Source organism: Xyrauchen texanus, chromosome 43 (assembly GCF_025860055.1).
Source record: "Xyrauchen texanus isolate HMW12.3.18 chromosome 43, RBS_HiC_50CHRs, whole genome shotgun sequence".
Lineage (NCBI taxonomy): Eukaryota > Metazoa > Chordata > Actinopteri > Cypriniformes > Catostomidae > Xyrauchen > Xyrauchen texanus.
The window spans coordinates 3,838,595-3,855,721 of record NC_068318.1 but is presented as its reverse complement, the minus strand read 5'-3'; the positions used below and the strand labels follow the sequence as shown (position 1 = coordinate 3,855,721).

At 38.5% G+C, this 17,127-nt stretch overlaps 1 protein-coding gene across 2 annotated transcripts in view; it reads right to left on the bottom strand.

Annotated features, from left to right (window-relative positions):
• Positions 1 to 17,127, bottom strand: part of wrn (WRN RecQ like helicase) — an 82,233-nt gene that overhangs the window by 36,117 nt on the left and 28,989 nt on the right. For both annotated transcript variants that reach the window (XM_052115521.1, XM_052115523.1), the window contains 15 exons: positions 17,005 to 17,113; positions 15,406 to 15,724; positions 12,201 to 12,260; positions 11,838 to 11,952; positions 11,496 to 11,571; positions 11,296 to 11,363; positions 10,011 to 10,119; positions 9,748 to 9,816; positions 9,584 to 9,666; positions 9,379 to 9,485; positions 9,093 to 9,280; positions 8,328 to 8,502; positions 7,327 to 7,508; positions 7,124 to 7,225; positions 1,167 to 1,259 (listed from right to left, as the gene is read on the bottom strand). In XM_052115521.1, the coding sequence (XP_051971481.1) occupies positions 1,167 to 1,259; positions 7,124 to 7,225; positions 7,327 to 7,508; positions 8,328 to 8,502; positions 9,093 to 9,280; positions 9,379 to 9,485; positions 9,584 to 9,666; positions 9,748 to 9,816; positions 10,011 to 10,119; positions 11,296 to 11,363; positions 11,496 to 11,571; positions 11,838 to 11,952; positions 12,201 to 12,260; positions 15,406 to 15,724; positions 17,005 to 17,113 (1,855 nt within the window). The remainder of the gene's footprint in view (positions 1 to 1,166; positions 1,260 to 7,123; positions 7,226 to 7,326; positions 7,509 to 8,327; positions 8,503 to 9,092; positions 9,281 to 9,378; positions 9,486 to 9,583; positions 9,667 to 9,747; positions 9,817 to 10,010; positions 10,120 to 11,295; positions 11,364 to 11,495; positions 11,572 to 11,837; positions 11,953 to 12,200; positions 12,261 to 15,405; positions 15,725 to 17,004; positions 17,114 to 17,127) is intronic.

Here is a 17,127-nt window from a genome sequence, read left to right as displayed (position 1 = left end):
GATTTTATGCACTTTCCTGCTGCCACACGATTGGCTGATTAGATAATCGTATGGATGATTGTTGGTACCTAATGGGCTGGGTCAATAAATGTAACAGTCTCTAGAATTGACTCAGAATGGTGCAAAAAACAAAAAACGTCTAGTGAGCGGCAGTTCTGTGGACCGAAGTGCCTTGTTGAAAAGAGAGGTCAAAAGAGAATGGCCAGACTGGTTCGAACTGACAAAGTCTATGATAACTGCTCTGTACAATTGTGGTGAGAAGAATAGTATCTCAGTAGTTGTGGTTCAGGGTCTTGAGGAAATTGCAATTGGAGAAACAGGCTGGGGTCTTGAGCTGGGTAGCATATAACCCAGGATTTGGGCCTGCTAAGAAGGACAAAAGATTCAAACAGTGGGTTGGGAGAGGTATTATGTCTTACTGTTAAGTCACCTTAAATGGAGAACTACAGAGCTATCAGGTCATATCAGACACATCTGCACTAGAAAAGACAGATTTCTAAAGGTATTTGCTAATAAGGGATTATTTCAACAAAAAAGTAAAAAGCATAGAAACAAATGACAACAACTTGATCACTATATTATCTAATGCATACAAAATAGAAGACAACAAAAAGTTGGTTTCAAGACTATATGGAAGTAAAAGCCTCTAAGAATCACTCGACAAAGTACATTAAACAAAAATGGGAGAAAGAGTCAAACTCCCAAATAACAGAAGAAGAATGGACAGAGATATGCAAGGCACAGGAAAAATCTATTGTGATTCTTTTCACAGAGCCAGGGCTTTTGTTGGAGGCAATGTGGAATCTCAACGGCTGACCATTTCTATATTTTTTGGGCCTGCCTGAAAATACAACCATATGTGTATTCAAGGTGCAAGTAGAGTATTGAACATCTTTAACTTGATATTTTTTCATCATTAAATCCATTATTTGCTTTACAAAATATTTTTCAAAAATGTGTGAAACCAACACAGACACAAAGATTACATTTATATGTGTTTAAAACTAGATTTGTTTTCAACGATTTTAAATTTTTATCACCTCAAACAACCTTATTTGTCAATGATTCATATATTTCACATGATTTTAGATGACCAGAGTGAACTTCCATGGTAACATTTAGGCAAAGCCCTTTTCAGAACTCCATATGAGAGCAGCTGAACTCACCCAGATCTGCAGTTATCACAACACTGACTGCTGCCCAGAATACCAGCAGTCACTTTCCTCAGACGCTTGTCTTCAAAATGAGATAAAATCAACCTGCACAAATCAACACAATTCACCATGATTAGCATCATTAGCATTAACACCTCAATGGACATGACAGAAATGTTGTCTAACAGAGGATTGTGAATGTTTGTAAAAATAAACATCTCACACCAGAATCAAAAGATAGAAGTAATAATTTGGTGAAAATGAAAGCGAACACTGACACTATAAGGACAACTAAGAACATTTTCCGTCCAAATCTGATTACTGGGATGCAAAAAAATGTCATTCTTACACGCCTTATTTTACCTTTAAATGTAACTTTTTATTTTTGTAATAACATATATATATATATATATATATATATATACATATATACACTATACACACACACATATACACACACACACACACACACACACACACACACACACACACACACACACACACAGTGCATCTGGAAAGTATTGGCAGCACTTCACTTTTTCCACATTTTATTACAGCATTATTTTCCTCAAAATTCTACAAACAATACCCCATAATGACAACGTGAAAGAAGTTTGTTTGAAATCTTTGCAAATGTATTAAAAATATGTACATAAGTATTCACAGCCTTTGCTCAATACTTTGTTGAAGCACCTTTGGCACCAATTACAGCCTCAAGTCTTTTTGCATATGATGCTACAAGCTTGGCACACCATCTATTCTTCTTTACAGGACCCCTCAAGCTCCATCAGGTTGGATGGGGAGCGTCGGTGCACAGTCATTTTCAGATCTCTCCAGAGATGTTCAATCGGGTTCAAGTCTGGGCTCTGGCTGGGCCACTCAAGGACATTCACAGAGTTGTCCCGTAGCCATTCCTTTGTTATCTTGGCTGTGTGCTTAGGGTTGTTGTCCTGTTGGAAGGTGAACGTTTGGCCCACTCTGAAGTCTTGAGTGCTCTGGACCAAGTTTTCATTAAGGATATCTCTGTATTTTGCTGTGTTCAGCTTTACTTCAACACTGACCAGTCCCCCAGTCCCTGCCACTGAAAAACACCCCCACAACATGACGCTACCACCACCATGCTTCACCGTTGGCATGGTATTGCACAGGTAATGAGTAGTGCCTGGCTTCCTCTAAATATGACGCTTGGAATTGAGGCCAAACAGTTCAATCTTCGTTTCATCAGACCAGAGAATTTTGTTTCTCACAGTGTGGGAGTCATTAAGGTGCTTTTTTATGTGTCTTGCACTGAGGGGCTTCAGTCTGGCCACTCAGCCATAAAGCCCAGATCGGTGAAGTGTTGCAGGGAGGATTGTCTTTCTACAATTTTCTCCCACCTCCACACATGATCTCTGGAGCTCAATCAGAGTGACCATTTGGTTCATGGTCATCTCTCTTACCAAGTCCTTTCTCTATCGAGTGCTCAGTTTGGCCAGGTGACCAGCTTTAGGAAGAGTCCTGGTTGTTCCAAACTTCTTCCATTTAAGAATAACGGAGGCCACTGTGGTCTTGGGAACATTATATAGGCAGGTGTGCGCCTTTCCAAATCATGTCCAATCAATTGAATTTGCCACAGGTGGATTCCAATCAGTGTAGAAACATCTCAAAGATGATAAAGAAAAATGAGATTGAAGACAAAATTATTAGCCCCCATATGAAATTTCAATTCTTTTTCAAATATTTCCAAAGTGGTGTTTAACAGAGCAAGGGGATTTTAACACAATATGTGTTATCATATTTTTCCTCTGGAGAAAGCCTTATTTATTTCAATTTGCCTGGAATAAAAAAATATAAAAAAAACTTTAAAAACTGCTAAGGTCAATATTATTAGCCCCTTTAAGAAATGATCTGTTTGATTGGCTACGGAACCAACCACTGTTATCCAATGACTTGCCTAATTAACATAACTTGCCTAATTAATCCCCCAAGCCTTTAAGTTGCACTTCAAATTGAGGATTAGTTCATGCAAAACAACTAGTGAAGTAATATAAAACTGTCATCATGTGAAAGACAAAAGAAATATGTTTAGACTTGAGAAAAATAATTGTTAATGCTCACAAAGCAGGAGAAGGATATACACGTTTATCAAAGCGTTTTCAGGTGTCAAGAACTGCCGTGAGAAGTATTATCAAGAAGTTTGAAGAGACCCACACAGTGGCGAACAAGACTGGCAGAGGCAGGAAGCGAAAGATTTCAAAAACCTTGGAAAGAACTGGTGAGAGAGGTTTCTAAAGACCCAAGAACAACTGCCAAGTCACTAGTGAATGATATAACCAAGGATTGATGTCTCAACGAAGACAGTCACTAGAGCCCTGCACAGGAATGGACTGCAAGGTTGCAGACCAAGAAAAACTCCACTTCTGAAGAAGAGACACCTCCAAGCTAGACTGAAGTTTGCCAAGGACAACCTAGAGAAAAATTATGCATACTGGAAACGTAGATGAGACAAAACTAGAGCTCTTTGGCCATAGAGATGTTGCCTATGTTTGGAGAAAGAAGGGAGAGGCGCTCAACCCAAAGAACACCGTTCCCACAGTGAAACATGGCGGTGGGAGTATAATGCTGTGGGGATGTTTCAGTGCATCTGTAACTGGGAATCTCATCAGGGTTGAAGGAATCATGAAAAAGGAAGACTACGAGAAGATTTTGAAATACAACCTCAGGCAATCTGCAACAAAACGTGGTTCGGGTCGACATTTCATTTTCCAGCATGATAATGACCCAAAGCATACCTCACTTCTGGTGAAGAACTACCTCCAAATGAGCCAAGTGAATGTCCTTGACTGGCCTGCACAAAGCCCAGACTTGAATCCCATAGAAAATCTGTGGGCGACACTGAAGACTAGAGTCAGTGCCAGGAGACCAACAAATCTGGATGAGCTTGAGAGATTTGCTAAGGAGGAATTGGCTGCGACTCCTCATGAGAAATGCCTAAAACTTGTTGAGAACTACAACAAATGACTAAAGGCTGTTATCAAGCAAAAGGGATACACTATTGACTATTAACACCAGAGGGCTAATAATTTTGACCAGTAGATTTTTTAATGCTTGGTTATAATTTTGTTTCTATTTGTATTATAAACACTCTAAGTTGCCTAAATAAACGTTTAGTATGCTATGTTGAAAAAATATATGCTCCATTAAACCGCACTTGGGAATTGTTTTAAAAATAACTAAATATTTCAAAGGAGGCTAATAATTTTGTATGTCAAAGTGATATTTAAGTTTTTTCTATTTAATAAATTTGCAAAGTCATAAAAAAAAAAAAAGATATATATATAAAAACTTAAAAAAAAAAAAAAAAGAAGATATTTCAACTACTTTTATTTTCAGCAAACTTAACATGTGTAAATATTTTTATGAACATAAAAACATTCAGCAACTAAGACATAAACTGAACAAGTTTCACAGACATGAGACTAACAGAAATGGAATAATCTGTCTCTGAACAAAGGGGTGTCAAAATGAAAAGTAACAGTCAGTATCTGGTGTGGCCACCAGCTGTATTAAGTACTGCAGTGCATCTCCTCCTCATGGACTGCAGCAGATTTGCCAGATCTTACTGTCACCCCACACTTCCACCAAGGCACTTGAAAGTTCCCGGACATTTCTGGGGGGGAATGGCCCTAGCCCTCACCCTCCGATCCAACAGGTCAAAGACGTGCTCAATAGGATTGAGATCCGGGCTCTTCACTGGCCATAGCAGAACACTGACATTCCTGTCTTGCAGGAAATCACACACAGAACAAGCAGTATGGCTAGTGGCATTGTAATTCTGGAGGATCATGTCAGGAATAGCCTGCAGGAAGGGTACCGCATGAGGGAGGAGGATATCTTCCCTGTAACACATAGCATTGAGATTACCTGCATTGACAACAAGCTCAGTCAGATGATGTTGTGACACACCGCCCCAGACCATGACGGACCCTCTGCCTCCAAATCGATCCTGCTCCAGAGTACAAGCCTCAGTGTAAAGCTCTTTCCTTCAATGATAAACGCCAGTCCGACCATCACCCCTGATGAGACAAAACTGCGACTCGTCAGTGAAGAGCACTTTTAGCCAGTCCTGTCCAGCGAAGGTGGGTTTGTGCCCATAGGCAACGTTGTTGCCGGTGATGTCTGGTAAGACTTGCCTTAAAACAGGCCTACAAGCCCTCAGTCCAGCCTCTCTCAGCCTATACAGTTTGATCACTGATGGAGAGATTGTGCGTTCCTGGTGTAACTTGTGCATTTGATGTTGCCATTCTGTACCTGTCCCGCAGGTGTAATATTCGGATATACCGATCCTGTGCAGGTGTTGTTACACGTGGTCTGCCACTGCGAGGCCGATCAGCTGTCCTTCCTGTCTCGCTGTAGTGCTGTCTTAGGCGTTTCACAGTACGGACATTGCAATTTATTGCCCTGGCTACATCTGCAGTCCTCATGCCTCCATGCAGCATGCCAATGGCACGTTCACGCAGATGAGCAGGGACCCTGGGCATCTTTCTTTTTGTGTTTTTCAGAGACAGTAGAAAGGTCTCTTTACAGTCCTAAGTTTTTATAACTGTGACCTTAATTGCCTACCGTCTGTAAGCTGTTAGTTGCTTAACGACCGTTCCTCAGGTGCATGTTCATTAATTGTTTATGGTTCATTGAACAAGCATGTACAATATTGTTTAAGCCTTTTACAATAAAGATCTGTAAAGTTACTGGTATTTTTACAAAATAATCTTTAAAATACAATGTCCAGAAAAGGGACGTTTCTTTTTTTTTTTGCTGAGTTATTTATTTATATATATATATACATATATATATACTGTATATACATTACTGTGACACCTGTCAAGGGGTGGAATATATTAGGCAGCAAGTAAACAGTCAGTTCTTGAATTTCATGTGTTGGAAGCGGGAAAAATGGACAAGCGTAAGGATCTGAGTGACTTTGACAAGGGCCAAATTGTGATGCTAGATGACTGGGTCAGAGCATCTCCAAAATGGAAGGTCTTGTGTAGTTTTCCTGATGTGCAAACTGTGACCAAGGCTCATTGATGCATGTGGGGAGCAAAGGCTAGCCCGTCTGGTCTGATCCCACAGAAGAGCTACAGTAGCACAAATTGCTGAAAAACATAATGCATAACATGATAGAAAGATGTCAGTGCATTGTAGCTTACTGCACATGAGGCTGCATAGCCGCAGACTGGTCAGTGTGCTCATGCTGAAAGCACATGAATTGGGCACGTGAGCGTCATAACTGGACAATGGAGCAATGAAAGAAGGTGGCCTGGTACGATGATTTTCTTTTAGATCATGTGGACAGCCGGGTGCGTGTGCATCGTATACCTGGGGAAATGTACCACCTAACTAAAGAATGTTGCAAACCACGTAAACCTCTTCATGGCAGCGGTATTCTCTGATGGCAGTGGCTTCTTTCAGCAGGATAATGTGCCCTGCTACACTGCAAAAAAATTGTTCATGAACGGTTTGAGGAACATGACAAAGAATTCAAAGTGTTGAATTCGCCAGATCTCAAATTGACTGAGCATCTATGGGATGTGCTGGACCAACAAGTCAGATCCATGGAGGCCCCACCTCGTAACTTCCAGGACTTGAAGGATCTGATGCTAACGTCTTGGTGCCAGATACCACAGAACACCTTCAGAGGTCTTGTGGAGTCCATGCCTTGACGGGTCAGAGCTGTTTTTTTATATTAGATATTAATATTGTGGCTGATCGGTGTGTGTGTGTGTGTGCACACGTGTGTTGGGAGTGTATAATTGACATGAACATTTCACACAATTACATTTTTTTTATAATAATTGAATAATAATCGTAATGGTCCTAAGAAAATAGGCTTTATTGTTGTTATGGAAAGTATAACTGTTTATATCTTTTGATTTTGGAATGGAACATGACCAGACATCATCTTCACAGGTTTTGTGAGATTCACCTACTTTCGTCTGCACTTTGTAGAATTCAGATACTTCTCCATTTTAGCCATCATACTCATCCTGTAATCTCTGAAGCGCTCAGATTTGGATTGGTTTAGAAGAAATCTTTAGCAAAAAAAAAATAAATTTTAAATAAGTGTAAGTGTAATAAATAAATGTAAGTAAAACTAGTGTAAATGATGAATGAAATGAGGACAGGTGGTCACCGGTTCAGTGCCATATCACTTGGCGTCCATAAGACGTGACAGGCACTAGGCAGCCCGTCTCTGCCAGCTCTGCCGATCTCCTGATAGTAGGACTCCATCTCTTTAGGAGCTCCATAATGAATCACCTTCCTGATATCAGATTTATTAATGCCCATCCCGAATGCCACGGTGGCCACCACACACTGCCAATGAAAACAATACTGTGACAAACATGACCTCATCTGCCATATCAGCAATACTGGTACAATTTAAACATGTGTCATTGAAGGGTTTGATTTAATTGGGATTTTGCTTGATCTTTGGAAATAAGAGATTTCACTTTAACAACATACTGTAACTATAAAAACTACTCTCTAGTAATAAAAGACCATTTAATGAAACTGCAGTGTCAACCAGTGACATTTTTGGTGCATATTATCGTGTCGAACACAAAAAGTGGACTTTAAAGCACATTTCACATTTGAAATTGTTGACAAACGATCATTCTACACATGGGTAAATGAAATCTGGCATAATTTCATATTTCACAGTGTTCATACTTGACCCTGGATTAATGTTCTTATTTAAATATTTGCAGAGTTAATAACCATGATAGGATGATTTAAGCTTGCGATGGACATGAAACCGGTCAATGGAGCTGCTCTTCTGGGCAAATATCATGAAGCAAATCAGCTGTTTGTCTTTAGTCTTCTGAAACAGGAATATTGTCTCTTCATCACTTATTGCGTTTGCCATCACTTTTCACCAGTTCCCTCAGACGGAAAACGTAAATAGCACGTGAATGTTTCTGCAACTATACAAACCGTGCAATATTTAATGAGGTAATCAGTGAGCCTTTTTTGATTGGTTGTCTGTTGCTAAACAACTCTGTGTAACATTCTAACACCGCATCGTTTCACACAGTACATCTTTGGCACCGAAACAGCGGAGCACCGTTTGATAACCCAGGGTTAAGTGTGAAACATCACTTGATCCAGGGTTAAAAGCAGCGTGTCGTTTACCTGAATGTCATCTCTCATGAATTGGTGCTGTGTCTCTCTCCTCTGTTTGATACTCAGACCAGCATGATAAACTCCACACGTGATGCCCAGTTTGCACAGAGTCGCAGTCACACGCTCCGCCTCCTTCTTAGAGGGACAGTACACGATAGCTGATCCTTCAAACTCATAATCGCCACTACAAAACAACACACTGAGTCAGAGACACAGAGGAAAACAATGGCACTGTAGGCCAGTGCTTAAAATCATGCTACACGTAACTCAATATCTAAATGTGAGGAATTCACAACAGAGTAACTTCTAAAAGTAGCTCATACTTCCTTAAATTCATTATATGTGTTTATTTCCGGAGCACAGCTTTCTCACATTGTTTAATTTGATGTATTAAACATATTAATCTTTCAGATGGACAGGTAGCGGTCTAAACCGGCTGGGCATTATTGCCTGTTGCACCTCTGCCTGTGCCTTCAGTCGTCCAGCTAAGGGGTCATCAGCCAGGAGACACCCATCACAGATGTGTTATGTTTGAATAATAAAATGCTTATACGGTTTATAAAAGGATTATTGTATGTTACAGTTTGATACATGTTTCATCAAATGTTATTTCCATCGACTAAAATTATATGACTAAAACGAATGTACATGAATTGATGAAATATTGACACTACTTTATCGATTAAAACGGTCATAAATACTGGTCTTTATACATTGCAGAGCCAAAATGGTTTTGGGAAGCAATCCTTTTTAAAGGTAATCATCATGGCCTACCCTTTCTTTTTAATGAGAAATTGTTTGATGTCTTGCATAACATCGCCGCTCTTGCGATTGACATCCAGGTAGAGGTTGGGCCGGTCAAACGAGGTGCAGGTGATCATGGTATTGCTCAGGTGAAGACTCTTAACGATGTCATCACGGATAGACGGACTCGCAGTGGCCGTGAGCGCCAAAATAGGAACCTGAAAAAAATATGAATAATATAAATGAAATCATTTGAGTGTTGAAAATGAATTCTTAAGAGATTTCGATCAGTTGTATGATCATAATAATAACTCACACCAGGGAGGTTTTTCTTGAGTTTGCCCAGGTCACGATAAGCACTCCTGAAATCATGACCCCACTGAGAGATACAATGAGCCTCATCCACGGCAACCAGAGACAGACCTACAAACACATGGCAAAGACATATGCACTCATTTAATATTAAACAACCATTTTATATCAATATATAGTGCGATTTTATTACATTCAGTTCCACGTACCGAGTGTCCTGTTGAGCTGCACTAGCAGAGGAATATTCCCCGAGCAGAATTCAGGCGTCATATACACCACTCTGAAATGACCCCTGAAGAGCAGAGAGAGCAAACGCAGTGTCACATCAGTGTAGAATCCCAATGTGAATCCTATGATCTGAAGCTCTCCTCACCTCTTCACCTCCTCAAACAGATTTCTGGTCTGAGCAGATCCAAGAAAACAAGCAGTAATGTTTGACATCCTGTAACGCGGACAGAAAGAAAGGTATTGAGTTCTCATTAGGTGAAATTTTTACATTTACATCCTGATTACTGATTACAGAAGGATAAAGACTGGATAATGGGCACATTTGAATTTAAATTGTAATAAAATAATAATAATGCTAATAATGTGCTGAAGATGATCATTTAAGTCAAACTGATGCCACTGACGTACTGTAGCTGCAGCACCTGATCCTCCATCAGAGCAATGAGAGGCGAGATGACCACACTGATGTTCTGACAGTACACTGGAGGAAACTGAAAACACAAACTCTTCCCGTAACCTGACAACACAAACATGCATTCAATTCTGAGATTCAATTATTTATCACATAAATGCATGGGTAAATACCTTTACAGTATTAATGTTCTGATTTAAAATGCAGGAAGATTTAGCACAATTAAAAGCAATCGTAATTACAAGTTGAATTCATCCAATCCATATTCTTTTTGTGATTAATTATTTAATCTATACTCTAATGGTTGTGTAAATAAATGCACTGACTGAACTCTATGGCACTTGTGCATTTAAACCACATTTGAAATTGATTCAGGGTGGTTTCACATATAGAACCTTTTAAGTGAACTAAACCCAGTTCGGTTTAAGTGAACCACAAAGGGAACCATAGGCAAATGACCTCAGTGCTTTTGGTGTTCACAATGTAAGTGGGCCTAAAAGAGGACCCAGTTTCTTTTTTGGTCCTCTTCACATTAATGGGGTCTCAGACCCCTTGTTGTTCACACAACAGCTCCTTAAGAACTCAGACCCCATTGCGGATAGGGCTTTCACGATTATGAAATTTGGCCGGAAAGGGGTGGGGAGGGGTGGGGTATCTTATGCCGGGGGCTCCCCAGCCTGAAGGAAAGGAGGCAGGAGTGTGGCAGGGAGGAGGGCGGGTCCACACCCGGCCCCTAATCAGGCTAATCAAGCCCACGGGAGGGATAAAGGTGACTGGAGGTGGCATGTGTTTGTCTTTTTGTTAAAGCTGATCATTAAATGATTATTTATGTTGTTAAGCCAGTTCTCGCAGCCTCCTTTCCCTTTTACCTTGTAAAAGAGTAAAAGGGAAAATAGTAATGGAGCAAGCAAGCGTCTCCTCCTGTGTGTGTCATTTACATTGTATGTATGAGCCAAGAACATTTGCTATTGATAAAATTTTAATTAAACTATAAAAATCCTCACTTGTATCCAAGAGGCACTTGTATTATTAAATGCAAAGCAGACTGGTACATCTTCGCTTTCGCATCGCACAAATCAAACGATCCAACTATATTTAAACCACCTCCAGAAGGTTTCGCTTCTGGGTCCTTTGTGGGGGGGTTTGGGGGTCTGAGACCACATGAGTTGTTCACATATACACGTTACTAGCTGTGAAAATGCCCTCAGTTACACAAAGGTGTGAAAATTAAATATAAACACTATAAGCGTATTACTATACTATAAAGGAGAGAATGTATACCAGTTGCCATGACAACCAGGTTATCCCTCCTCTCAGCAAGAACAGATTGAATCACTTTCCACTGAACCCTGAAAACAGAGTCATGAGCATCATATGACAGATCACACATAAAACAAGCACTTAAACCGGTGTCAGAAATAGACATCAGGTCAACAGTGAAACAGCACAATACCAACTACTGCTTGTGTTTGAAAACTTACGGTTTGAAGCTGTGATGTCCAAAATACATTTTCAGATATTTAATTTGTTCAGGAGTTGGTTGCGGGAGACTTGAATCTATGCATGGTGCAAAAGGTGCAAAAGAGTTTGTTCAAATTCACCACTGCTGCTTAAATACAACATGAAACCTGACTTATTAACAACATGATGTATCATGTTTATTTGAATACATTGAATAGGAATCATGAACAGGAATCAGTCAAAGATGACTGTGTGATCACAAAACTATATTACTGTATTTTAAAATACTGCACATGACTCTGAGAAGACTACTCATGTTTATGGCACACAGTTAGTTAATCTAAAATGAACAAAACACTTACCAAACTCCTCATCCTCATCTTCCGCAACCTCCTCATCTTCATCTTCAGTAGCAGTCCGAGGGACACGTTTCTCATGATCATCTCCATCCTTTAATCTCTCTACATCATCAGCCAACTGAAAACATGACAAGAGTCAAGATTATTGAATTCAAACAAGTAACATCATTTGTGTCTTCTTAACACAGAGACAATATGACAACACGATTGCAGAAATGGGAATGCTAATATAATCTGTACAATTTAGCTGCAGTATATTTTTAAACAGATGTAATGGGAGACTTTTGCTTCTCAAGGCTAAAACTATCAAATGTGTTTTATAGGAACTGGCTTTATCATCAACTGTGAAATAAATGTTGCGCTCACCTTCATCATTTCATCATCAAGATCCTCATCACTCTGAACATCATGAGAGTTCTCCTGTGTCTGATGAAACCAGGACAATCATAAAAACATCAGTAAATCACACAAGAGCGGGAAACAGATGGCACCTTCTACAAATCCAATTCATTTTGGTGTCCCATTACATTTTGAGCTCATGTTTTTTGTTGTAAAACTGAATAGATCTCAAACTATTACTTAACATACAATTAACACATCACGAAAAGTAGCCCGTTTTGATCACCTCGAATATCTGTATCCTTTCAACCCTAACAATTGTGTGGTCTTGACCTTCTCCACTGTCTCCAATATAAATAATAAAAACAAAAACATACAATTGAACTGCTATCAAATTAATTGTAGAAAAAACAAAAAACATCACATTTAGTGGTGTCTGACATTTTTCCGTGGAACACCGTTATTGCTTGATTTTCCCCCATTAAAAATAAATCTTGTTTTCTCTACTGTAGCCTGGGCCAGACTGGGGTAAAATTTCAGGCCAGGAGTCTCATCCAGGCCACCCCATAATCCTCCCTGAATAAAAAAATGTTAACTTAGAAAATGTGCTTTGTGGTAACATCTAAATGAACGGTTTTATTCAAGTCAAAAATATGATTTAACATCACTGAATAAAACTGATTACATTAGGCTAAAACAGAAAACAAATATTAAGGGTTTAATCAAGTAGAAATAGGTCCTTAAGTAAGATAACAATTACAGGTTATCATTTTACAACATTTTGAAATGACAGCTACTGTAATGTATCTTTAAAAAAGCCTAATTTATGATACTTTTATTAGGATTAGAAATGTTTGGAAAGATACCAACTACTGATGCTTTTGTGTATTTCTGTTGCTCCTAACTCTAAAATTGATCCCAGCTCCATCTAATCAATAACCTTAGTTAATGATGGCTTTGAATCGCTTTTAAGAATGGCATATCACTTACTTCCGGCGCAGTGCCGAACACTATTTCTCTACGCTGTCAAGATGACTTTGGAGAAAATTACTTTTCACGAGTTTCTGCAGATGACCTTGGACAATTATCCATTGCACATTGAGACACGGAGCTTTTGCTGTTGTTAAATAATGCTAACTTTAGCTTCAACTCAACAATTTCACATTAGTTGAATACGATACCAGAAATTCGTTATGGCCCTGTGATTTTACCGGATATCTGTAGGCTACAGTTCGTGCATTGAGTCCATACCCATTAAACCAATTTTGCATTTGCATATAAATCCTTATTTCTGTATTTTAGGTTAGTTCGCTCCCTGAACTCATCTGTAACCTGTCTTTCTGTTGGTTGGCACTGGAATTGTGGAGAATGGAAAAAACGTTGGCTGCAGTAAACTCAGTCAATTGATTATAACCTCGACTCTGGGTCAGTGTTCATAGTGGTCTCTTTACTGGGTATGCTGTATTCCCCAACAGTTTCATTTAGGGGTTTAAAATGACATGCCCCAAATTTTGTTGACATGGTTGCACATTTCTAAACCTTAAGTTTAATATAAGTAAAATAAAACAGCTCATAAAATGCTTAGTTTGACCTCAAGAGCTTGACGATCACATTTTGTGAAGGTTTAGCACCTCACTGACCATGTGTTAGAAATTATTTTTTTCATTTACTGTTCGGACGATGTATTCGCACAAGAGAAGAACTTTCATTTCAAAGTGCTTCAGGTGCTCTGTGTGCAATTGCCTACTATTAATTAAAACAGTGTTGTTGTTGTTTTCTTTTTGCATAATCAGTTTGGAATATCTTTGCATTATTGTGTGAACTAATTGGAGATACTCTGTAATATGAAAAGAAACACAAACCTCAAACTACACTTTATTTATTTATTTCAACATAAACGCATGCAGTAACATATTAAGAAACCCTTTATTGTTAACTAGTTTACTGGATAATGTAGTAGTTAACAGGAATTCCAGGCTATGTCTTCAGTAGAAAAGAAGCCAGTATTCTTTGGAAACATTTTTCAACTTGTATTTAGACTTTAAAGGATTCAGATCAGTTTTTTGTTTAATTTAGTTGTAAGATATCAGTTCACTTTTCATGTCCATAGTTATTTTTTGGAACCCATTCAACTTAAATATTGTTATAATTTGTAAACCAATATTAATGATTATAACAATACATTATTATTATCATCATTGACTTAGAATTTCAAATACAACAGTAATATATTCAATCATGCACCTTTAACTTTAAAACCTTTGGGCTTTTATTGTTACATTCTGAACTCTCCAGGAAGTCCTGTAAGTGGTATTTAAGTGTATGTAGGTGAGATCACAGTAGTTTATTTGCTTGTTCAAATACTGGTCAAATGTTCGGTTCTAATTGCATATTATAAGTGAATCAAACTATGAGCATCTACATCTGAGATGCTGTTCTTGAGTAGCACTCAAATATTGTGCGCCGCTGTGAAGGCTAAAAATAGCCACGTGTGCATCACCAGCCTGTGCGTGAGTTTGTGTCAACAGAGCAGCGCCATTCACTGACGCGCTGGTGCTACGCATACTATATATTTACATATTAAACACAGCCTTATGTGATTCACAGAGCTATCACACGTCTTTAAGTGGCTTTGAATAAAATGCATGAGTCATATGAACTATTTTAATTGTGTTTTTATGTTGTTTTTTTAATATAATTTTTGGAGCTTGACAGTAACGAACATATAACCGATCCATCTAAAGCTTCAGTAGTATCGGAGCCGATACCGATCCAGGTATCGGAACGGTGCATCCCTACTATTAATGTCATAATGATTGTGCAGTTTATGCTAAATTAGTTTAATTTGTTTGTTGTTACTGGACTCCTGTGTCTACCGTTCTTTTTAAATTTTATTAATGTTGAACTTTTTTCCACATACAAACAAATTACTAAAACAGGAGAAGCTACTAGGAGCTAAACTAAAAAATCCCTAAAAACAATAGAATAATAATTGTTTATTTTTAAAGATTTTTTACTTTTTTTTTCTAATGTAAAGACCAAATAATAGTTAATTTAATACATGTCAATTCCTATAATATTATATTGTGTGATATAATATATCAGCCACCCCGCTCTCTAGATATTGACTTTGGCTATTAAAAAGCCCAAATCGATCGACCTTCCAAATCGGAAAAAAATGACCTATTTTTTACCCCATTAATGGAAAGTGCCATATGTAAGTGATGTCCACCTGGAAAGCGAGAATGCACTCCTCCTCCAGCTGCTCCTGTCTGGCCTGCTGCTCCATCATCTGCAGCTCATACTCAGAGATATCCAGAGACATCAGGCACTCAGGATGGACATCAGTGTGTTTGCTGGAGTCTTCCACACACTGCTTCTCAGATGATGTGGAAAGTGCTTCATGATCTCTCTTGGTTTTAGTATCCTGGAGGTTGTGCTTTAAAGATGGCTGTTCTTCTATTGATATTTCAGCTGTTTTGTTACGGTTCAACAACAAGCATCTTAGAGATGCAAGAGTGTGAGACAGATCATCTACAAGATTCACAACACTGCAAAAGACAAAATCAATTTAGAATTCAACACAACTTACATTATTATTTAAACGAATCATGCATTGAGGGAATGATCTACCACTGAATGTAGATTTGTGAAATTAAACCATAAGCTTTGTAATATTGAATTGACAACTTTTTTTGCATCAACATTAAGCAAATACGTTAAATGGGTCACATCCAAATACCCCTCTAACCTTTGTTCTTGCTGAGCAAATCCTATTTCTATTGGGCAAAACCTTTAGACACCTGAGCAGAATACACACACACACAGTACTGTGCAAAAGTTTTAGGCACTTAAGATGTTTCACATTATTTTTGTCTCAAGATGGTTATTTATATCTTCAGCTTTAGAGTGTCAAAAGGAAATATACATTTTTGACTCCCAAACATCCCTTTTGAAAATAGAAGAACAGTGAGCCCTGCAACAGATGACATTGCCCCCTCAGAGTCCCCCACTGTACATCGAGTCAGTCTGGGATTACATATAAAGACAGAAGCAATTGAGACATCCTAAATAGATAGAAGAACTGTGGTGAATTTTTCAAGAAACTTGGGACATCCAGGTGCACCTAGAGTAATTGGTGATGTTTTAAAGGCAAAGGTGGTCACACCAAATATTGATTTAGCTTTTTATATGTTTACAGGATTTTGTATGATGTTAAGTGATAAATGAAAACTATTTATGTCAACAACTTTTGCACAGTACTGTATATACACATCCTAACAATAAAAGTTATATGCATGGCCAACTATATTGGGCTTGACAGCAAACCCACAGCACATCTAAGCAATGTTACTCATTGCACATGTGAAGAGGGCATTTACATTGAAGTCTTAAAGGAATAGTTCACCCAAAAATAAAAATTCTCTCATCTCATCAGCATTCACTTGCATTGTATTGACCTACAGAGCAGAAATATTCTTCTAAAAATCACAATTTGTGTTCTGCAGAAGAAAAAGTCATACACATCTGGGATGGCATGAGGGTGAGTAAATGATGAGAGAATTTTCATTTTGGGGTGAGCTAACCCTTTAAAGGCACATCAGCAAAAAATGGTCAGTAAACTAATTATAAGGTTCAGGGTGGGTGGAAAATGGTCATGAAAAAACTAAATGACTGGTTTTGCGCAAAAGATACCCTTCATCAACATCACTTCAGGGGAATTTGACTATAAAAAAATAAGACCCAGATTAAATAATGTGAGCTGAACGGTAAGTCCACTGTGACATTCACTAACTAGTGTAAAACATTTAACTGACACTGAATCACTGACCTGTCTGTGCAGCGGAGTTCATCATGAATACCATTAGCAAGTTCTTTAAGATCACCAGCAATCTGAAAGACTCTCTGCTTCAAATCACGTGCTGAGCATCCTGAGCGACCTACAAACAAATAA